Genomic DNA, 24,325 nt, shown 5'->3' on the forward strand with positions numbered 1-24,325 from the left:
GGATCTTAGATCTGCGCATGCGCAATACGGGTCGGCAGTTGCGGCTCCAGAGTATTTTTGTTGGGTAATCTATGGTAGGGCTAACCCATACAGTGGTGGGGCTCAAATCAGTATTTGCAATGTAATTACATACACGCTCCCCCCGACAGTGAAACGCCACGCGTGAGGTTTAGATTATTTCCCTGTCTCAATCCAAATTGAACTGTATGTAATAAAAAGGCACATTTGTCTTGTAGTAAATTAAAAGGGCGACCTGGAGCCAATCCTGCAATTTCCCCACAGGTGAAAGAGTTGACATGCTGAAGACCCAACCCCTGCAGGGGGGTCTGGGGGGATTCTTCCCCAGGAGATTTTTTGAAATACTAACATAAAATACACATTCTGATACTCTCTTGAGAAGAAAAATAAATAAATCTATTACTACACATTTAAAAAAATAAATGCCATTTTTGTTTTGTGTTACTTTGTTCTGAAAGCTGAACCTGCTGCTCCTCACAGAGAGAAGAGGCTGTGTGAATTACTTTACATTGTGGATAAGAGTGGATAGGCCCCATTGTTCTGTGTGTCAAAATGAAAGACAGCCCACACAACTATCAATCATCAAACCGTGGGGTCTTATTTACGTGTTGATTTCTATCAACACGTAATGTTGTATCGATGTATAGAGATGTACTACCGCAAAAGTATTCTCCGTCGGGACTTCCTGCAACAACACCACGCCGTTATCGTGATTCTGATTGGCCAGAAGACATTATCAAAGATGTTCTATTGAGAAGACGATCACTACGTGACAAAAGTTTTCAAAACCGTTTCTAGTCTTCGGTATTCTTGTTTTTGGCGTGAGAATAGTTTGGGCAGCGTGAGAGCGTGAGATTGAGAGTGAAAGCGTGTGTCACACGCCATATGCGTGAGAGTTGGCAACCCTGGTCATAGGCCTATTGTTTTAAATTTCCCAGGATGAGAATGTACATCGTTAAAATCCGCACATGCAAAACATTTAAGCCAACCATTTTCATCAACATGAATAGGATAATTATTTACAATCAGTTGTCTCTAGGCTACTGTCATGCCAAACTATCTTCACGTGAATTCTTAATTTAAGATGAAATAAAGTGTTATTGTGCCAGCTGGTGGTGTCTGTGTTCCAAAAAGCATGCTAAAGTACTTAACATGATAACATAAGTATAAAAGGTGTACGTTTTAGCTGTTTGAACAATGGAACTCAGTTTGGTTTAAACCTTTACAGTATATATACAGTCTATGGTTTAAACCAGGTTTAAACTCATTACCTGTGATCACCATGGTGATCGGAAGTGAAGCGGTTGTTCGTTACCACGCATGCGTGAGACTTCTACGCGAGTACAACATTGCTTAATTAGGTCTAAATCTTAGAGTTTCCCAGATTCAGTAAGTAAAAAGGCAATACAAAACACTACCGACACTAATAGGAAAACAAATATAAAACTAACGAAACGTACAGGGACCCATATGTAGCACTAAGCGGCCCGGGGAGTGTAAGCGAAACAGGAAGTAGGCAAACGCAACTCTCAGAATTTGTTCATCTTTGTTTTGTAGTTGGCAAACACTCCAGCCGCGGGAGTCACTGCGTCACTTCCTCAAGTTATTTCCATTTGTTTGTGGCAAACACCAGCAGTTACCTAGTACCTTATACACCAAAGATAACGTTACTATTCTTACTTATAATATATCAAGGCGAAAACGGCATCACCTTTGTTTTCTTTTAAATGCTGTACCCTGAAATCATGCACGAAAGATAGAAGCTGCTGCGTTAGCGGAAGGAAACAGGGAAACGTGAGCAGAAGTAGTTTGTCGGCTAACGTTAGCTAGCTAGTATAGGTTAATTGGCAGCTATTGTTAGCTGCCTGGTTCCCGGTATCGATTTGTTTGTGTAGTGCTAACGTTAGGTTAGCCTCACAGTTGTGGACTGATGGAGTGCCCTCATCTTGGCTCAAACGTGAGCTGTCCTCTTGATACCTCCAGGTTTCCTAACGGGACTCCGTCCTCCTGGTGCTGCAGCGGTAAGTGTTTGTCACTCCTTCATTCAACGTTAAGAGGTTAATGGATACACACATACTAACCGGGGACTGCAAGAGTCAATCATTTGGATCCCAGCCTTTGGTGATATTCCCACGTTTGTATCAGATACAAAGTCACAACAACAGAAATCACAAGGACACATTTCATAAACAATACGTGTGCAGTGAACAAATCATATTAAAGGTCATAAGGTCAATAATGTGGTTATAAAGAAGTGCTATGTATTTGTATGCAGAAGAAAATATTAAGTCTGGTAAACCATCTTGAAGAATTGTGACTGTTATAATGTTGTGTGTTTGACTAAATGTTGGTTAAAACGATGGGAATGTTGTTAATGAGCTGTTTTGTTTGTTGTTTATGTGGCTATAGTGTGTATACATGTGTTAGGCTGCATGTGTCAATGGAGTGACACCATAATGAAAAGTACACATTCTCATGCTAGTGCTAATGGGGCTCCCAATCAAATATAACAAGATCGTAATACAACATAGAGAGAGAATCTGAGCAATTAATTGTCTTAATAAACTGTAAAATTCTTAACCAAGACTCCATCTTCTATCTTTAGCTTGCAGGTCCAATAAAAGTCCATGGGTTTGCCTCACCTGTCTGATGGTCCATTGTGGAAGGTAATTATGCATATGTATAAACATGGAAATTAAGTTTGATTAAATTAGGTGAGTTGTCAACTGTTTTGGAAGTATTTCAAGAATCCTCAGAGACTCTTTTAATCTAATTAAACAAGGAAATATGTCATTTCTAGTTACCATATTTGTTTGGAAAAGGGAATGTAGTCGAAGCTTGGAAAATTGGTTAAAATATATTTGTGTGTGTGCAGCAGACAGACATACTGGTTTCTAACCAGATGGTGAGAGGAATCTTTGAGGATCCTTGAAATACTGTTCAAACATTAGCATTTACTGTTTAATAACTCTTGAAAAAGATTCATATTAACTCTTAAATTGATTACTCTTGGGAAAAGATGCTCTGGTTGATGAGCAGCATCAATTTGAGATCAAAACTGCAATCTTATTATTTGTGGGCAGACTTTTTAATTAACTGTTTATTTTAGGTTATTTTCTGATAGTTCCAGGTGTTGTTTTATAAAGTAATGTCTTCCTTTTATAGATATGTCAATGGACATGCGAAGAAACACTTTGAAGAGAGCCAGGTTGTTGGCATTAGCCAAAAGAAGAGCGAGAAACAGGAGAAAGAGAAATCCCATCATTCCGTTTGCATGGACTGCAGCAACTACAGCGTTTTCTGGTGAGTGTCCTTTATGACCACCCTATCTACGACTACCATCTGTGACTCACTGTGGGGCCCTGCAAAAAGTACAGTCATAAAAACAATCAAAGGATGCGATATATTGTGGTAATAGAAACCAAATGTTCCTTTAAACCTTTATAACCAATGCAACTTCCTTCTGATGAATCCCACTAACGATGACATGTTAATTAAAAGCAAAACACAGTGATCTGATGTGTCTTGACTAATGTGGATTTTATAGTTACAGATGTGATGATTTTGTTGTCAATGACACCAAACTTGGGCATGTGCAGAAGGTGAGGGAACATCTGCAGAGTTTAGAAAAGTAAGTACAGATCTCAAGAAGTCTTTACATATTTTGTTTCTGTGTTTTGATTGTTTTGACAGTGTTTGACTGAGGAAGCCAAACACAAATGTACCTGCCAAAACATATCTGCATTATCCGATGATGAACACCAAAGATGTTTGACAACATGCTTAATACAAGATCAGTGTCCAGATCAAATGTTTGATTTCCTCCTACAGCTCAGCACTGATGGGTGACAGACAGAGGAAACGGAAACTTCAGGAAAGCCTGGCTCCAGACAGCAAGTTGTTAAAAGACAATGTAAGAGGCTAAAAATATAATGATTTATTTATTTTAAAACAAGAAAAAAAGTTGCAGCCTCTCTACAGTTGTGTTCCAGCACAAAAAACTGTATAAAAAGTTTGTTTCACAAGTCTGTCTTTTCACTGGGGGAGTCACAGTTATCCTCATGGCTCATTCTCAAATATCTCTACATGTTGCTTAAAGTGCGCTTTTTAGTCTTTAGTATTTTTTCTAAGACTGTTTTAATGTGTGTATATATAATATCGTATTATATATACTATCTATATATATATAACTCTCATATATATATATAATAATATATACTATATAGATATATATATATCTATAACAAATACTTCTATATACATCTAATATATATTATAATAATCTATATAATAAGTAAGATATAACTACAATATATATATATAAAATAACATATTATATAATCCTAAACATATATCTAATATATAATACTATATTTAACATAATACTATATATTAGTACTCATTATATATAATATTAACATCTACTATACTATCTCTGATATATATATATATATACTTAACCTATATATATCATAATAATTAATATATTAACACACATATATTTTCTGTTTTTCACTTGTCTCTGTCAGAATGGCCTGGCTTTAGGTGCTACAGGCCTGAGGAACTTGGGCAACACGTGCTTCATGAATGCCATCCTGCAGTCCCTCAGGTAAGGCTCTGCGATGAAGATGAGGAATGTGGTAAACTGGGCTTCAGCATGGTTTAGTGGCTCTGCCCCTGTAGACCCAGGGCCCCACAGTCAGTCATCCTTTATTAATACAGTCTGGGGCACAGTCAGGGGAGTTTATACTGGCTGCATGGAAACAAGATCCAGTAAAAGGACAGAATTCTCAGTAAACACACGTTTCCTGGCTCTCAAATGACTGGTGTGTTTTCACAGTTGCTTTACGCAGAAATGCAAAGTGTATCAAGTATACCATTTACCTAAATGTGCCAATCGTTTGTCCAACTTTCCAGGCAGCCATTCATTTCCTTTCATTTCAGTGTTAAAATCGATTAGCAGCAACTTGATATGTGCCTCGTTAATCTAATCTGCAAAATGTACAAATTGTTGTATTTATATTATCCCAGCTTCCCGGGGAAAGTCAATAAATCTAATCACCAGTGAATCTACTGGCAGAATTTGGCAGAGGGACAACAATAATGTAAAAGACTTGATTAATTTGCCAAAATGTAATCTCAGGAGTCCAACATCATGTGTTTCTTTTGACAGCAACATCCAGCAGTTCAGCTGTTATTTCAAGGAGTTGCCTGCAGTGGCTCTACGCAGCGGGAAGACGGCAGGAAGAAGGATGTACCACACCCGAAGCCAAGGGGACAACACTGTGTAAGGTCATTTTTTCTATGAGCGAGGATTCATGGGCAGAGTTTGTTTATCTAACACTTATTTAAATAGCATAATATTGAAAAAACACTTTCTCATGAGGCTACTCACATCAGTAGTTATCTTGACTCTGCTGCAGTGCAATGCTAGAAGGTCAAAGTGCAGAAACAGTGCTATACAACAAATAACAAGAAAATAAAAGCACTGTAATGTAATCTGACACAACTTTCTTTGTGAGTGTGTGTGAATATCGATATAGCTTTGAGTTTTCGGTTTAATCTTTTTTAACGGTAGCATATTAAACAGGCTTTCTTTGTGTTGAACAGGTCTTTGGTGGAGGAGTTCAGGAAAACCCTTTGTTCCCTGTGGCAAGGAAGCCAGACGGCCTTCAGTCCAGACTCCTTGTTTTATGCTATATGGAAAATCATGCCAAGTTTCAGGTATGCCAACAGTGTGCAGAGAATTAAGCTGATCACGCTGAGCAGTTAATTGTTTTTCTTTTCAGTTCTGTTTTCTGATTATTATTGTCAAGATATTATTTGAGCATCACAGACTGGAACAACTTATAGTGAGTTGTTACATGGTAATGGTTGTGTTTGTAATGTGCTGTGTTTTTGTGTCCAGGGGCTATCAGCAGCACGATGCTCATGAGTTCATGCGGTACCTGCTGGACCATCTCCACAGGGAGCTCCAGTGCGGTCGCAACGGGGCGTCCCACCCAGCCTCTCCTCAGGAGGGGGTCCGACTCTCCACCGCTGAGGGCAAATGCTGCATGTAAGCCCATGCAACCTTCCAATTATTTTGTATATGTCTGACAAAGTGGACACATTAAGCATTGCAGGCATGTCACTATCCATTACATGGCTTATGAGAGTGTCTGTTTCCTTTTTGTTGTTTTAATAGCATATTTTACTAGAATATTTTATTTTAATTTGTTCACTTATTTCATAACTTACTTGTATTACTATTGGCCTTAAGAAGTTACAATTATTAAACGATCTAATCATTGAATGTTTACATGGGGGATTTACATGTAGAATATGATGTTTGCATATTCTTGATTGATTATAACTGCTTTATGTTTAACAGCAATGGGACTGCCAGTGTTGTCACATCCAATTTTGGTGGCATACTTCAGAATGAGGTGAACTGCCTGATATGTGGAACAGAATCGCGGAAGTTTGATCCATTTCTTGGTAAGAAAACCACCTTTTGATAGCAAACAAACGCCAACAAATTAAAGTAAATATCAGTTTTTTCCTCATTTTTACAGTGAAACTAAAAGAATCAACACAAATACTAAGGGGTATATAATGGAGGCACTTTAATGTACGAGATAATTTATTTTCATTCGTTTTTGCACAGATCTGTCTTTGGACATTCCCAGTCAGTTCAGACAAAAGAGAAGTAAGGACCAGGAGCCGGGGCCAACCTGCACCCTACGTGGTAAGTTTCCCAATGCTTGATATAAGGACTCAGTAGACAGTTTTTTGGCAGTTTTAGTTTCTCATTATAAATAGTTGAAAATAATAACAGTATTACATATTTGTTTGTTTTTGTTTTAGACTGCGTACGTAGCTTCACTGACCTGGAAGAGCTTGATGAAACGGAGCTGTACTACTGCCATAAGTGTAAGAAGCGACAGAAATCCACTAAGAAGTTCTGGATCCAAAAGCTTCCAAAGGTAGAGACAGAAATTGTCAATAATGTTACATCACTAGTTTAAAGGCTAGGGTTAGTATAACTGGAGGTTTTATTTCCAATTGTAGGTTTTGTGTCTGCACCTAAAGAGGTTCCACTGGACGGCCTTTTTGAGAAACAAGGTGGACACCTATGTGGAATTTCCCCTGAAGGGCCTGGATATGAGGGGCTACTTACTTGAGGTGAGTTAAAAGCTAAAGAATACAGATCATGGAATTCCACAAAATATATTTTTCATTTCCTAAAAGATTAAAATAATGAAAAATAGGAATAATCATTTTTGAAAATGCAAGTGAAGTTCAGACAGTCCAGTGACGCAGAAGGAACTGTAACCGGTCAGAAACCAGCTGCTTCCAGTTCAGGCCTCTGTGGAAATAATTGATAGTTGTGTAAAACAAACATCCTTACAAAGACTTTTATTTATGTGCCATTCATTTTCCTATTTCTGTTTCTGCTGTCATGGAATATTCCAATAGAAATCCAAGGGGTATGGTTTGGTATCTTAAAAAAAGAGTCAAGACAGTAGTCACACCATGGAAAGATCTCAAGTGAAATGCTTGTGAAACTAACTTGGTAAAGCATTTGGAAATATGACGGTAAACCAAAATGGCAGATTGGCAGAGGAGCCGCAGACAGCCTGAAGAAAAGACTATTTGAAGTCTTTTTATAGATGAGTATTACTATAGCTCCTTTGCCATACTGGTGATTTAGTCAATCTAAATGTTACCCTTGGTCAGCTGATGATGGATCCATATCAACAAACTGAACAAAATATGTTTTGTGAGTTCGTAACCCGAGATCTGTGTATTGCATGTTGACTATTAAACTTGGTGTTTACTTTCGGAAGTCTCTTTACAATTGCCTGCAGAGGGCACTGTTTCACAGATATCTGATTTAAATGTATTTGTATTTGATGGGGACAATGCAATTCAACATATTTCCAATACAGAGCATGACTGAACTGAAAGGATAGTTAATAGTAGTAAAAAAAAAACACATTACCTTGACAAACTTGGATCAAGGTAATTGTGTAAACTGTTCAAAATGTCCTGATATAAAACATGTGTTTTTTAGGCCTCTGACATGCTGAAGTGTTTTAGAATGTGAGAAGACTTTTATGTGTGAAACTCTGGCATGTCCAGATGCTAAATGTCTCCTTTAAGTTGTAAATCTTTGAAAAGTCTAAAAATAAAATATCTTATGTTGTCTTTTTTTTATGTTTGCAGCCAGATAATGCATTACCAGACAGCTGCCTGTATGATCTTGTTGATGTCGTGGTGCATCATGGATCTGGGTGAGTACATGAATTATTCCAGTTCAAACTCACAAATGGAGAGGTTGTAATTAATTTGCTGAAGCTTCATCCCTCTGATTATAATGTGCTGTTTTAATAAGCATGAACAGCATCTAGAGTGCTGCAGCATCTTGAATATCTCAGACTTGTTTGGGGTTGATGGGTGATTTTCCCCTCCAGCTGACAGCTGACATATTATCACATGTTCAGACACATGCAGGATGTGCTTCTGTCACTATGGCAGCATAGTTAACAGCTCAAGAAGAAAAAGTAATAACACCCAACTATAAATCTAAACATAAGCATCTGTTGACCAGCTCTGCCTATGGCTTTTGGCAGGGCTGGTCATACTATGGCTGTATTAAAGCCAAATGCAATTTTGTTGAGAGCCTTGTGGACAGCTGCAGTTAAACATTGTATGTATCCACTAAATGCTGAAAGGCATTAGGTTAAGAGTCCTTTAAAATGTAATGAGATATGCCAAGAAATGTTCCCCACACTGCTGCAGTTTTACTTTTGGCCTCTAAGTGGCGATGTTGTTCTGCTGAGCTGATTGTGTTCCTCTAGCTCTAACCGCAGTAGCAATATATGCAGCGTGGTAGACAGGCAGCAGTTCATGATATATGTGTCTGTGTTTCCAGGGTTGGATCAGGACATTATACAGCATATGGCAGCCACGAGGGCCGCTGGTACCACTTCAACGACAGCACAGTGACTCTGACCAGTGTGGAGACAGTGAGGAAGGCCAAGGCCTACATCCTGTTCTACGTGGAGAGGACTGGACAGGTGGCCTCAGAGAAGACGGACAGCAAGCCTGATGCAGAGACGGTGGATAAGGACAGCGGCCCTTCAGAAGCAGTTGCTCAGGACAAGGTTGCAGCAGACATGGTTCTGATGGACGCAGCAGCCTCACACATGAAGACAGAGGACTTGGCGGCCCCAGATAATGCTGCGTTGGAAAATGTTGGTGAAGAAATGGCTGAAGTGGCTTCAATAGAGCCTGCAACACATAATACCTCAGACAAGGCTGCATCAGAGGAGGCCAGCCAAGCTATTCAAGCCGTCGCACAATGATTTCGTCACAAGGCTTATTACCATGGCTTCACCTCAATCACATGTCTCACAGTGCTTGATTTTAAATAGTTAATTTTCACATTTAATGTTTGTGTATTCTTTTTTTTAAATGTTTATGAACTGCATGATTGCATCTTGTTTAATTTGCTGCTTGGGTTTTCTTTAGATAACCATTTTGTGTTCATTTCCTTGTTGTTGTATTCCTCAGTTGAGGTAGACTCCTCTGTGTAATAGATTCCAAAGGTGATGAAGTTAAGCTGTAGCCTTTAAAACCTCAGTTGGTCCAATGTTTAGCCGAGACTGAAGAGATTGGATGTGTCAACACACTGTCATTGTCAATAATTGGAGTTTCTATTTTTTTAAGTTTCTAATATTGTTATTTCCATTACTTAAAAATCGTGTAGTTCTGTTTTCAGTCATTTAGGAGAGATTTTAGGATCGAGAATCCAATACATTTAATGACTCAGAAGTGATCATGTAGGATCATGTTTAGAAAGTTGTTTTAACTTCTTAACCAGAACCATTGTAAAAGAAAGGATCATAATGTTTGTTTGTCTGTAATGACGTTGGGAGTATATTTTACCATTTTATGTTGATCTGAAATTGACTTAATAACATGTCCTTATTACATTTACTTTTATAACATGTGTCATGTGAACATGCTAAAATACAATGGAGAATCTTTTTCAAATTTTTCTTTTTCTGTGAAAAAAAAACCTCTTTCTGAACCCCACTGAGATCAAACCGCCCCACCCATTAACACAGACAGCATGTAAACAGAAACACAAACGTTTATTTCTACAATTATTCTTTTGAGCAGTTAAAAGTATTTTCATTCAGTCAAAGCTAATGTTTTGTTTTAGTAATATTTTAAATGGAAGGTCACATTACTGACTTAACTCCATATAATAAAGGCCATGAATCATGCCACCGCACTTTCAATTGAGGAAAAACCTCCCTTACAGTCCAAGCAGTGTATTCGTGAGTCACCCACTCTTCTGCAGGAACATTTAACTAACTGAAAACATTAAAATATTATATAACTGATTACTATTCACAAATGTCAATGTACAGCATTAAGAACAAGAAAACTCCTGGGGTAAGGGAAGCAGTTAACCGCGAACTGAAACAATAAGGTAAATTAAAATTATATTTTAGTCAATCTATTAAAGGTAGGGTAGGTAAGAATGGAGAAACCAGCTCGAGTGGCTAGAATTTGAAACTACGCAGCCGAAAAAAATCTGCCCCTTCCTTACAGAGCCCCTCCTCCAACACACACGAACGCGCACATGACCAATGAGTGCACGAGATAGGTAGGCCATCCAGTTATTTTAGCCGGGCCGGCTTTTTACAGCGCCACGGCTTCCACAGATGAAATGTTTTTATATATTTATTGTCAAAGCATTTAATCTATTCATTGCTATCGGGATGTTAAGAGCATTCCATGGAATGTAACAAAAAGTGTTTCTGAAGTGTATTACCTACCCCACCTTTAAGCATAGAAGTCATTATTGAAGGATATTTAATAGTTCTTGCTTCTCATTTACTGGTAACTGTTTTTTCTTGTCTTGCTTATTAACTGCATATTTCTGGGTTTATGGTGGTTCGTCTGGGGAAAAAAACGTTTTAAGACTTACTGACATAAGTCAGTCTGGCAAAATATCTTCAACTTTAAGTAAATTGCAATGGGAATTGTATAAGTTTTAGATTTTATTTAGCTAAAAATAATTAGCAGATTCTTTAATGATGATGAATAATCGTTGGTTGTTGCATCTCTGAGTTGAAGACAACATTTGATCCAAGTCTATAATGTCTCTTTTTCAGCAGTTTAGATCCTGAGAAGCTTTAATAGCACATCTAAAATGTAAATATTTACAGCATGCCCATTATTTGATGCACATGTGAGGAGCTTTCACATGTCCGGACACATGCTCACCAGAAGGTTTTCTTGTGTTTATTATTATCTCCAACACACTTATTATGTCTCCTCCTGACAACTTCCTTTTGAATGTCCAAATACAACCTTAAAGGAGCGAGAGTACACTTTTAGCGAGCCTTTTTATGTTGTTTTCCTCTTCCCTCTAGCATCTCCGCCCACCACAGACTCACATAAGAGCCCCCCCGGGACACGTGCCAGTCAGTCAGCCTCAGCTCAGGAAGGAACAAGCTCTCCTGTATGATGAGCAACAGCTGCTCCTCCTCGCCTGCTCACAGGTGGCTGTGGGCTCCATACTCTGTCTCCATTAATGACACACAAGTGGCCTTTTTTTTTTTTTACCCCCCTCTCTCTTTTTTCTTTTCCTCATGGAGGCTAGGTCACATGCTGCTGCTAATAAGCTCACATTGCAATGTGTTTGTCAGATCAGAGGTCTGGATACAAACATCATGACACAGTGAGTCACAGTACAGACGTAATCAGCCTCTAACAGTGGCATTTCCCAATGTCCTACTTTTTTGGTGATAACTGGAACAGGACATTACTGGCATTTGGACGGAAGACTAGGATTTAATGATATTTTGCCTTTTTTCCATGTCAGTAAGGCCTCTCTGCTGCAATTGACCAATTTCAAAACAATGAGTCATGGTTCACTGTGTTCCTTAAGGTTATGGGAGGATAAGGCTGTGTAAATATCTTGTAGGCAATAGCAGTGGTTTCCAACGTGGGGGTTGGCAAAGCTTCATGGGGTTGCAAGCCCTTCTTGATTTTGGGTTGTAAGACAACTTTTGAAAAAAAATCTGAGTTTTTTTATACTTTTAATTAAGTCAATAATGCAGTACTCCTTAGATAACAGCATAAGACAAGCCAATACATGACAATATAGGCCTTTTTTATTTTAAGGGATGTAAGACAACTTTCTTTTTTATTATACAGCTGGACTGTATCACATTGTTATTTTAAAAGTTTGGATAATGTTAAACATACTGATATGTTCTATTAAATCTCACAGGTTATAGTATTCATGCTAAACAGACTCATCCTGTTTAAGAAAGGTCTGCAGTTAAAACAACTACAGGGCTACTAGAACAACATGTGAACAGGTTTAGAAAGAACAAAACAATAACTTCAGAAAATTCTAAGCTTGTAAAAATGTACCACCTATCCTTAAGAGATGTATGATAGGGTTGAAATGGCTACTTTAAGATTCGCCCCAGACATACTTTTAGACTTTTCAAAACACTTTGCTTCATATAATAATTAGTGCCCCTTATGGTTTTCCCACTGAAAGGTTCAATTACTTATTTATAGATTCTTAAAATGGCACCCTTCTCTAATAGTAAATAAATAATGAAGGTGAAATCAGCCCTTTAGAATCAAACAGACGTATACCCTTTATAAACTAAACATAGGCCTATATAATTCTGCACAGTGAAGGTCAAACTATTACCTTGGCTGTTTTGCTGCAGTCCTAGATTCTTGAGATGTGTCTGTTTTGTGTGTCACTCAGTGTGTGTGTATGTGTGTACGTGGTGTGTCTGTGTGTGTGTCTCTATCTGAGAACTAGGCCAGGCCAGTGTAAACATCTGTTGGCTCTCAGCAGCGGTTACCACCTGTTGAGAGCCATGACAGATGGAAAGGGAGCGTATGTCTCCAACACTTCCATCTTTGACCGTGCCCCGCCAGTTGTCTTCCCAAAATAGCCTGCTCTCCCCGGCCTTATATGTGCAGGCCTGCAGCGTGTGCCTGCGGAGGCATCATGTATCTGGGCCACACAATACAGCTTGCTAGCGCATTGTTTCTGCTATCCACGAGGCCTCTCTTTCTGTCTCGGGACGGCTAACCATGCATGTCACCCAGCTTAACCACGAGTGTCTCCTCCACCTTTTCTCCTTCCTAGACAAGGAAAACCGGAAGAGTTTGTCCCTTACCTGTCACCCGCTGCGCGAGGTCTTCCTGGACCCCCGCCTCTGGACCGTGCTCCACTTCAGCTCCCCTTGTCAGCTGACCCGGGACAACTTCGTGCTGGGACCCTCGTTACGGTACCTGACGGTCTGCTGGTTCTCGAGCAGGGTCCTGCAGGTTTGCAACATCGAGGACTGGCTGAAGAGCTCGTTTCAGAAGGACATCTGCAGCAAGCACGAGAGCCTGGTCTCCACTTTCCTGGCCCATGTCTGCCACATGTGAGTGTTTGTGTGTGTGCGGTTCTCCTGCTGCTTTGTCGTGTATTTGAGATGTAACAGAGGGGGGACAAAGCGGCACTTGTACTTTACTGTAAAACTCAGGCTACTCACTGTGATATCATCTAAAGCAGTGGCTTCTTGGCTTGTGACTCCTAGAACAAAACATGTCTATTTGGGACCAGGTCACCAAAGAATGATTTACTTTGATGCATCTAAAACATATTTTAGTCCTTATGAAATAAAACTACCCTGTAATACACAAGAATACACGTTTTTTTAAAGTATTTTTGTTACTTATCTGTTGTTAACCCTTAGCTATGAACTGCTCTGGGCATATAACCTTAAGTAAATGAGCTTCAGGTACTTTGATGCACCAGTTTATACAACTTTATTCTTTACTTCACTTCTTGCCAATTGGCAAAGATTGTAATTTTGTGGCAGCTTTAGTTCGTACTTTTCAGATCAAAACCTCATATCTCAAATGTAGTGACTTTTTCTGATAATCTGAAGCATCAAGTTTTCCTTTATGTGAATAGAAAGGTTTCCTATACTATTAAGCTAAATAAACAAATGAAAGAGAAACCTGAGACCACTGCATGATTACATATGGAAATAAGGATGGTCATTTTTTTTGCATAATTCATACTTTTACTTTTGCTAGGATTAATAGACCTATATGTAAATTAAACAAATACAAATTTCACTCAGTATTTTCTCAGTGTAGCATTTTGACTTTACTTGTAAATGATCTGCATATCCTTACGACACTGGACAGTACAAACCACAACATCAAATACCCTTACTCAAAGCTGAACATGAGTAGCTTTAACTTACTTTGGATGCACTCTATAGACACACCTGATATTTTGTCTATCCCTGTAACTACTTCTCACTATGACATCCACTAGAGGTTTCCCTTTTGTGTCAAACATGAGCATTGACAAGTGTGTCTTACAAAAGCTTCCAATTTTGGTCAGATATGCCTTGAGGAAGATCATATCATTTACGCGGTTCTCAGGGCCATTCCCACCCACCACGGAGGTTGGATTGTTTTCTTTTAGAGGCACATGGCTTACTGAAACTGCCATGTTTAGCTGTAGGCAGCAGGGAAGAAAATCATTAGAAACAGACGGTGTATCTATCCAGAGCTGACTATGGAGACAGAAAAGTGACACATCTGTGGGACATTAGACTGATTCTATTAACTAACATAACTGTGGTCAAATATCGAATTATATTTATTGAATGATGTGACACTTGGATTTGATAGGTCACTGAAACGTAGCTCTGTTGGCTCTCGGCCTTGTGTGCGTGGCTGGCTGCATACAGGACTCGACCTGGAGAGGCTAATGAGGTCTCTGGATCATTTCTTCAAGGCAGCCAGTAATAAGCGTTGATGTGAGGGAGCCTGGCCACCGCAGCTGGCCTGGCAAGAGGAGAGGAGAGGAGAGGAGAGGGGCTCGCTCATTGGCTCAGTGTATGACCCTGTGAGGATTTCCTGTATTGTGAAATTTGAGACGCAAGCCACGAGAGCTGTGAGGCCATTCAAAACTAGAACCACCTACTTTGTCTGGCTGCTGTATCTCAACGCCCTTAAGGCACACTCATTGCATACTGATAAACCCTCCCAAATGGAGAGCAAGTGCACGTGACAGAGTGGGAGGGGACGCAGAGAAGCTGAGATAAAGAGTCAGCTGCAGACTGCACAGGCAGGTGGAGCTTACAATTGGCTCTTTGTTGCTGTCAGAGGACTGAACATGTGCGACTGTCTCCGCCTGCCTTTTCCTGGATAAGACTCCACGCAAACTCTGACGCCATTCTCCTGACTGTCTTTATTTATCTTCATGGAAAAAACAAACTTTAGAACATGGCACGCCTTTGGGCCCCTCATTTTACAGTGTCATGCTCCTGTCAAATTAATTGAATCAATAATCGAGAACTGTTATGGATTTTGAATATTGAGCGTTCAGTATTCATTTAAATAAATGGTACAACGAGTGCACATCTTGGGCTTATTAAGTTATGACTTCTGCCTACAAAGTACAGTTTCAGCTGATGCTTTTTGAAATATTCACAACTGAATTTAGATAGTAAAAGAGTTATACAATATGTTCACCATTCAACACAATATCCACTTGATGATTTGGCCAGACAAAATCACTGTTAGGAAACAAAAACCATTAGAGAGATGATTACAGGTTAGCAGTGTATTGTTCCGCTTTTACTCTGGTGGTTTTTAATATGATCAACATCATGGAAAGAAAGAAAGAAACAGTCAAATCCACCTACATACTTCAGGGTGGCTAATTTTAAATTGGCATATTTCTGTTCTCTGATTACAAGATTGCACTTATTTGATTAAAATCTATTTTTTTCAAATTCTGAAATAAAATTAAATCAGACTTTAATTGCAAAAGGTTTAGCTTTGTGATTTGTTGGAGTGGACGAATTATGCAACAGTGGTTGATGAAGTTTTTGTTCATGTGATGTTTACCTTCATCCACTTAGTCACAAACTGTTTTCATTAGTCTGCTGAGTCTAAATGCTGCTGGCTTTTAGCTGTTGTTGTTCCAGGGCCCCACCTCCTCTTTTATTCTTTTATTGGTTAATGTCAATACTGTGCAGTCAAATCCGCTGATAAAGCCACACTCTATGCAGCAATGTAGCTAGCAGGCACGTGGACTGACTGTGCCACCCCATGTTCAGAGGTTACTGGGGCAGCACCCTCAACACTTGCAGGCAACTGGAATATTTTTGGCTCACATGTGGTTATGTGGTAAGATTATGTAAGTCTTTATGTAATCTACATCAGGGAACGTGAATGACATCCACGATCCGTTGCCATGAGGGAGCTCTGTGCTGCAGGCCTGCCAGTAGGTTGCAGTGCTCTCCTGATACTAAGTGGAAACATGCAGTAGACACATATTTCACAGCAAACAATTCACATCCATTTATTGAAATGTTTCCTGTAAAATTGAGCATGAGAAAATGCTTTTTGGTCATCCTATAATTCATCAAACATCCTGTAATTGTTCTTCATGTATTCACACAAGCTTTTAGTGGACCGATATACATGCCCAGGGGGACAACATGTTATGAAAAGATAATTTATTCTGGGTTTTAAATGTCACTATCTTTACACAGATCATGTTGCTGCTTCGCAGTGGTGTGTTTACATCTCATCCACACGTGGCTCTGATCATACACCTGATCTCTTATCCTCTGTAATCTGATTCTATTCGAGAGATGTGAAGAGTATTCATGTGAAATAAGGACACACGTCAAACTGAATTGATAACCTAAGGCTAGTCCATGTGCAAACAAACTAATCCCTCCCTACACAATTATGTCATCAGCCTGATAAGTAACGTTGACACAGAGCAGCTCTTGTACGGATGTTCCTCCCTCACGTTGGTGGAAACCTGATGTAACTCTCTGTGCCACAGGTGTCCCAACCTGCTCTGGCTGTCCCTGTCTGGCTGTGGACACATCAGCGACCAGGATGTGATCTCTGTGCTGCAGAGCTGCAGGAAACTGCGCTGCCTTCTCCTGGAGAACTGTGTCCGCATCACCGACTGCAGCCTGCAGGGTGTGGCAACACACGGAGAAAGTCTGGTGGAGGTAAAGGTGGACTTCTGCAGGAACGTCACTCAGGCAGGGCTGCAGGCTGTCAAAGAGAAGAGGCCGTGCATCCAGCTGAGCGCAGAGAGGAGCGCTGATATGATCCCCGACAGCAAGCCTGAGGAGAGGCTGCCACTCAGGAGGACTCTGCAGAAAGTCCTGCAGTTCATCTGATAGAAGAGCTGGACCACAAGGATGGGCATTTATTTCAATGTTTAATTTATTTAAAGACTTGACTGTGAAGTATTTTTGCTCAAATTGGTGTCTATTTATTAGATGTGTTTTGCACCTATTTTTTATATACTTTTATACAATACACATTGAATATGAGTCTTCCTTAAAAATAAATGTGCCTTTTTAAGCTGTGTCTGTTCCATGTTATCCTAACCAGGGATAATTCCATTCAATCTCAAAATTAAATTTTAGGCTGTGCCTTAATCCAGATACTTCAGTAAGTACACTGTGTATACTATGTAGCCTACTTACTTGCATAGTGTGTGCAGTTCATTAGGGTATTACAGCGAAGTGAGACACAGCATTAGGGTATTCACAGGTTGCCTTATCAGTAATTCACCAGCAACAAACATTGAAATGCAGCATTGATATGATTCCATTCTTAAAGAGTTTGTCACTTGTGCAAAAATGCTTCTTTGTCAAAGGTTAGTGAGACGATCAATACAACTACTGTGGGGGAAACTTCTGTGTAGCAATGCAGTGGGAGTCACCGACTCAGGAAGGAGACACGGGATAGAGCTGGAGCTTTGATGTCAAACACTGATGGTTTATTAGCAGCTTCGGCCGGAGAATTCACAAAACAAGTCCAAGAGCCAGAGGTTCTGACTTCACGGTAGAGTTGCCACGTCAATTCTGAAGAACTCTACCCCAGACCCCTGTATTTAGCTAGTTCAGAGAGAATAATCAACATTGTGCATAACAAGATAGAATCATAACACCTCTATCAGCTGACGCCAACAGGCAGGAACAGGGAGACAAAACACTGAGAGCACAGCAGCCACGATTACAAGTGCGTGTGCTCAGTCAGGACAGTATGAACTGATAAACTGGGTCAAAGTCATGGGCCTTGGAAAATATTTCCCCAACAACTACAACTACCACGTCTACATGTTAACTTGACCTTACAGTCAGGCTAGCTATTTCCAGTTTCAGTTTCCAGTTGTTTATGCTAAGCTATGCCAAGCTGCTGCTCCAGCTATTGACCATTCAGATGCAGGAGTGGTATCCATATTCTTATCTTATGCTCAACAAGAAAACATATTAGTGTTTCCCAAGATGTCAAACTATTCCTTAAATAGAACTTGATAGTTTGATTAAGATATAACACACTTTTCCCAGAGGACTTTCACACTCCTACACAGTACGAAAGAACAAAAGGTGTGTATGATCTGTTTATGTTGCGATAAAAGATGTCAGAGCTGGGAGGAAGAGTTCTCCGAGGACAAATTGTCCCTGCGCCTGTGATTGGATTTACGTTATATAAGGTTGTGAGACATATGAAAGTAGGTTGAGTGCATCTGTCTGTAAATGCCATGTGACCAATGTACCGCTGCAGGATGCTGCCCATCCTGTGAGTGCATCTCTAAAGAATCAACATAGATTTTCACACAAGGTCAATTTAATGAAGAAGCCTTGTTTTCTATTCCTACAGGACATGGGCTCAGATATTTTTCTTGAACTGGGTGGAGCAAATTTAAACTTTCCCTTTTTAAAATGTTACAATACTGTTTTTCTATGAACTGTGTTTTTTTACTTGTGTGTATGAGTGTTGTTTATTTATATATTTAAATAAAAGGACCATTGCTTTGCTATTACAAAAGCAAGCACAAATGTGACCAGGATTGTATGTATGATTTCTACTTTGGCAACAATGAGGTGTGTATTGATCCATTGTTGCAGTATTAAAGAGGACGTATAATGCTAATTCTCAGAATCATTTTTGTTTCTTGTGCTTCTACTGTGACATGTTTACATGCTTTAAAGTTCAAAGAGGTCTTTCTTTTTCTCATACTGCCGGTGCTGCAGCGCCTCTTTTCTCCCTCTGTCTGAAACCAGAGCTCAGTCTGCTCTGATTGGTTAGCTGGCCGGCTTTATTGTGATTGGTCAACTGCTTAGAGATGTCCCGCCCCTTAGCCTAAGACAGACAATATTTTCGAGTGCTAGCCAATAGAAGCGTGAGTGTAACATAGTAATTTCACTATGTTACAGAAGTAAACAAAGGAGTCCAACAGAGGTGTTTCAGGCAGGGGGGGTAGTGTGTAAATAAATAAAAAGAGTAGTTATAGGCACTTTCTCTCAGCATCATCATACAAATGTAATTTGCTGTATTGCATTAAGTAACAGTTTATATTTTCTTAATATGATTTTTGATACGTAATGAAACATAATGAACAGTATGTATCTGGAGTCCATTTGTTGAAGACAAGCATTGAGAATACATCAATATATTTCCAGTAAAACCCAACATTAGCACATTAAGTTGATAAGAGTCAGAACACATTTACATTAGATTAAATTAAACAGATAAAATGATGTTAAATATGTATGCAATCTCTCCTTATTATGGCTCTGTATGTAAATGGTATCTGTTTAATGCAAAACAGCCATGTGTGAGGATAGCAAAGCATGTGCTGTTTTCATATAAAGAGAAAGCCCCAAACCATTTAGTTAAATATAACGGCTGTTTCACGATTACAGAGGGTCACTCTTTAGAGTCCAAACATCAAATGCTGCATTGTTCACCATAAAGAGATATGCCTTATGTGATTGTTAAGATGTATGGGTTCCAGGTGGCTGGAGTCCTGAGGCACATTCGGCTGCATACAGGACGCAGACATGTAACAACACAAGTGTATCAAAGCATAACTCATCTCCACTAGAGGCAATGAAAGGAAAAGCCGATCTTGAAAGACCTGTTGCCCAGATACATGTCCTTAAAAGCACTGCCTTTTGCAGAGCAAGTTCTTCAGTTTGAGGCAGCTGCAGCCTTTTAGTTACTTAGCAATACTGATGTGAGTAACATCGTGACTCCTTATTTATGCAGCTCCTTCTGTTGGTCTGAATTGTGAATAAAGTATCCAAGTCCAGCCTTCACTCAAAATGGAATCCATGGGAAAGTAATTAACAAAAGGACAGTTTGTGCCTGAGAGGAGTGGCCACTATGTTGATATTGTCCTTTTATACGATGATCTAATCAACCGTTTTCTGTTTGTTAGACTTTATGTTTCACCATTAACTCAATTTACTCTATCTGCTATTCAGATCAGTTTTATTTTTTTTATCTCCACTAGCAAATTCAGATAAATTGCTTCCTCTGTCTGTTCTGTTGGTCACTTTTATTTCACTTTCCTCAGCCATGGTTGGTACTTTTTTGATTACCAAAGATTATTTCATGAGTGAACTGGTGTAATATAAATCCTGAACGCCCACATGCTTCTGTCTAAACTATGGATTGTATAGGGGCTCAAACTTGTTTTGGAAACCCTGCCTCAGGTGAAACAGACTGGGTCGTGGGGGGTTGGGGCAAACTATGTCTTCAAACAGACCACACTTTACAATTATATCATTCTTTTATGAGAAAAGTCTGCTAGACAGTTCATGTTTTAAAAGTGCTTAAGGGGAATATTGTGCCAACAGTTTCCTGGTTGAAGCCAGATAAAACATTTCTTCTTTATGAGCTGCTTCATATGAAATCCCAGAGAAAGAAAAAACGCATTGCCTAAGGGGAGTTTGCAACAGGTGACACTGCCAATTTTCTCTTTTTTGTTTTTTATTATGTTACTAACACTGAGAGCGTATGTTTGTGTAAACTTTGCATCTACTCGTTTGCTGATGTACTTTCCATATTTATATAGCCAACAAGACAGGTTTAAGTCTCTGAAAAACATGTTTGATGATCATATTTGCTAAACTCATAATGTATTTTGCTGTAGAATCTTTATTTACAATGACAATTTAGAGGTTAAATCAAGAGTGGAGTAGAGTGAACAGTAAAATAGCTGTCAGTGAGATATAGCCTAGTGAAGTAGATGTTTAAAGTAGAATAAACAAGGAATACATAAATAGGAATCTCAAAATTGCACATTACTACTTGTGTACAGTAAATGTAGGTATATACACCAGTGCAGGCTACTTCCTCTGAGAAATGTAATAACAAAATTATTGCTCGACTTCAGATTATCTTCTGACCGAATGCGCATTTTAAATAATACAGCAGTAGCTCTGCATACTGGTTTAGGCCATCACTTGTGTGTGGCTGGACGCATCTGAACTAACAAAAAAGACAACAATATTTCATTCTGTTATATCTCTTTTCTACTATATTCAAAATGAGGTAAAAGGTTCATTCTAAGGAATTGATTAAATGTGAAACGCTCTCTAGCTGTCTAATCATTATAATCATCTGCTCTAATCACTACAAGTGGCTTCATGTGGAGAGATGAGAGTCTATGATGCTAATAATGTCTTTTTTAAATTTTGTTTGGAAGAACCCCCATTCACACACAAACAAACGGGTTAAGTAGGTGACAGTCACGGATATGAAGAGAAGACTGACAGTAGCATTTCATATTTTTTTGTTTTTCTCTAGCCATTTATAAAATTGCATTACCCAAAATGCAACACTGTGTTATGCTAATAGCGGTTAATGTAGTTAGCATCAAGCTGAGACGGGGAGCAGCCTGCAGGTGTCTGGTAAACTCACTTCTTTCTAACTGCACAACTCTTACAACTAGTATTACTCGGGCCCAACTTGTGGTGGATGTGGTTTAAATATATAAATATTTATATATACAGTCTATGGTTTAAACAAACACAGTTGTTGGAACCGGATATAAGGAGTACTCAAAAAGCAGATGTATTCAAGTTTTTGAAACTAAAAAGCCTTAAAAGGCCCGTTTTTACCTGTAAGGTTTTAACTATTTCATAGCACAACTTTTAAAAGATGGCTCACATTTTAATTGGTTGGATTGGAGATGGTAGAGCAACAGAGAGTCCATGATATTATGGCTCAAACGACTACAATATAGCCTGCCATCAGCAGAGCAGATTCTCTGATGGCAGGCTATATTGTAGTCGTCCACAACTATCCACAACTGTATATATACAGTTGTGGATAGTAACAAAGTACATTTACTCAAGTACAGGACTTAAGTACAATTTAAGTGTACTTGTACTCTACCTAAATATTCTCAGAGCTTATGCTACTTTATACTTCTACTCCACTACATTTTAGAAGCCAATACTGTACTTTTTACTCCACTACATTTATCTGACAGCCTTTAGTTACTAGCAACTTTTTAGATTATTAGCTAATACATTTTAATTATTGAAAAAACTATTGATATATACAGTTATAGGTTAATATATCCAGCAGCAGTATATAACATAATTCAAATGAGCTCTGCCTTTACCAGCTGGGATAAACACATTAACATCAATAATTGTAATCCATTCATTTAATATCTGAAATACGCATTAGGAGTACTTTTACTTTTGGTACTTTAAGTATATTTTAAATAGGATACGTTTTTACTTCTCTCTAAGTACGATTTTGAATGCAGGACTTTTCCTTGTAACATAGTACTTTAACAATTTAGTATTAAAGATTTAGGTACTTCCTCCACCACTGACCATATAACATATAGAGGCTTTCAGGATGTCAGCAGGCACTGAATCCAGCATCTTATCTTAAGGATTCATGCTGCCAGAAGGCCATTGTGGAGACGGTAGCGCGGGCCTATCCCCCAGAGTGACATCTGAGCTGATAAAGACGGAATGCTGGCCGTAACAGATAGAGGGGCACTGAAGCTATGGAGGTAAACGTGAACAGAGTAGTCATTTGAGCCCTGAAACTTGAAATCAGCCGTTTCCTGACATCCTTATAAGGTCAGCCATGGGAGGCATTTCAAGTATCCACCCACTGATTACTCACCCATGGATGGGAGGAGGGAGGGTGTAGAGACTTCAGAAGAAGTGAGGAAGGAAAAGAGGGAGGATTTGTGTTTTTGGAGTACTTTTTTTTGCGAGTCCGTGATAGAGGGAGAGGCTTTACTGTACTCCATCTCAATAATGGAGGAGGACGTCCTGAGCCTCAGTGTGATAACAGATGCAGAGTCATTGGGTTGAAGCAACTAATTAGTATGTGCTACTTTTTACAACCCGAGCATTTGAGCCTGAGCCTGGGCTGTAGGCAGTAAAACTCTACAGTGAGGATGAGTAATGCTGTCTAGACAGTGGAAGCATGTGTTATCTCCTTTTTCATGAAACATGTTGTAAATTCTTCACTTTCTACCTCCTTACCACGTGTGAATATTCATGTGGGCGATGAGCACATATCTTTACAGTAGTTGATTAGATAACTTTTACAAGGTCTCTGTCAAGTGTAATATAAAGGATATTATATAATATAGCAAGGGTTCTTAAGTAAGATTTATTTGCAGAACTCTGCCTTGTGATTAAATATTATTATTTTAGAAAATAAATCGTTGTAATACTTTCTCCAACCAGATTGATTTTTTATGTAGTGCAGTTTGATTTTTTTTTTATCCGGGAGATGCTTGGATGCACTTTCAGGAACATGAAATGTGGATGAATAAATTACATAAATCAGATGTCCTCCCCTTGAGGCTTATTTTAAAGGACATTTAGCTTGCTGCATCGGTGTGCTTTAACACCATGTGCTATCTGTCATTGGGATGAAGTCTGTAGATGGACTATTTTGATAACGTTTCAGAGGTTTGAAGCCCCCTGTCTTGATTTAGGATTCCTAATTTTCTATATTTCCTGCTGCAGTTATTCGAAGATATGTAGCTTGAGGCCTCAGTTGTTAATTATTTATCAAGTTATATATATATATATAGACATTTATCATTCTAGATAAGATGAATCCAAACCAAGATGCACATGATTATATTTATATTTCAAAATGTCTGGCAACACAGCAGATTCAGGTCTTTCAATGCTGGATTCAGAACCTGAGAGCTTAGATTTAGTTATTTCTCTGCACAAACCTACACAAATGATGTAAGGTGTTGAAAAGAGAAGGGTCACGCGGCAGAGGAGGAGATAGAGGGGAAAAAAGATGATGCAAAGCAGCATTGTTTAAGGAAGGCTGGCTCAAGGACATGGAGGTCCAGGGAAGAGACGATGTTTGTGTCTGTCACAATATGACAACCAGAAAAAGACGCAGGAGCCGCATC

General features: G+C 39.0%; 2 protein-coding genes across 2 annotated transcripts; both read left to right on the plus strand.

The window, feature by feature from the left end:
* Positions 1 to 1,555: 1,555 nt before the first annotated feature.
* usp3 (ubiquitin specific peptidase 3) lies at positions 1,556 to 10,062 on the plus strand. Its single transcript, XM_034141947.1, has 15 exons — positions 1,556 to 2,039; positions 2,624 to 2,684; positions 3,184 to 3,321; positions 3,566 to 3,649; positions 3,850 to 3,931; positions 4,548 to 4,627; positions 5,192 to 5,305; positions 5,629 to 5,742; positions 5,927 to 6,076; positions 6,392 to 6,498; positions 6,668 to 6,748; positions 6,868 to 6,986; positions 7,072 to 7,185; positions 8,230 to 8,297; positions 8,939 to 10,062. Exons 1-15 carry the CDS (start codon positions 1,949 to 1,951, stop codon positions 9,369 to 9,371), a joined length of 1,836 nt encoding a protein of 611 aa, XP_033997838.1. The 5' UTR covers positions 1,556 to 1,948; the 3' UTR covers positions 9,372 to 10,062.
* Positions 10,063 to 12,855: 2,793 nt separating this feature from the next.
* Positions 12,856 to 17,866, plus strand: fbxl22 (F-box and leucine-rich repeat protein 22). Its single transcript, XM_034141882.1, is given in 3 exon segments — positions 12,856 to 13,136; positions 13,139 to 13,490; positions 16,937 to 17,866. Coding segments are annotated over 3 exon segments (807 nt in total). The 5' UTR covers positions 12,856 to 13,030; the 3' UTR covers positions 17,286 to 17,866.
* Positions 17,867 to 24,325: the final 6,459 nt, after the last annotated feature.

Source organism: Trematomus bernacchii, unplaced genomic scaffold (genome assembly GCF_902827165.1).
Source record: "Trematomus bernacchii unplaced genomic scaffold, fTreBer1.1, whole genome shotgun sequence".
NCBI classification, from domain to species: domain Eukaryota; kingdom Metazoa; phylum Chordata; class Actinopteri; order Perciformes; family Nototheniidae; genus Trematomus; species Trematomus bernacchii.

Bases quoted from the DNA above. Each gene is read 5' to 3' on its own strand.
- usp3 (XM_034141947.1), top strand. From the start codon at position 1,949: ATGGAGTGCCCTCATCTTGGCTCAAACGTGAGCTGTCCTCTTGATACC. The intron at 2,040-2,623 runs GTAAGTGTTTGT...TTCTATCTTTAG, and splicing joins GTCCTCCTGGTGCTGCAGCG to CTTGCAGGTCCAATAAAAGT. The intron at 7,186-8,229 runs GTGAGTTAAAAG...TTATGTTTGCAG, and splicing joins TGAGGGGCTACTTACTTGAG to CCAGATAATGCATTACCAGA.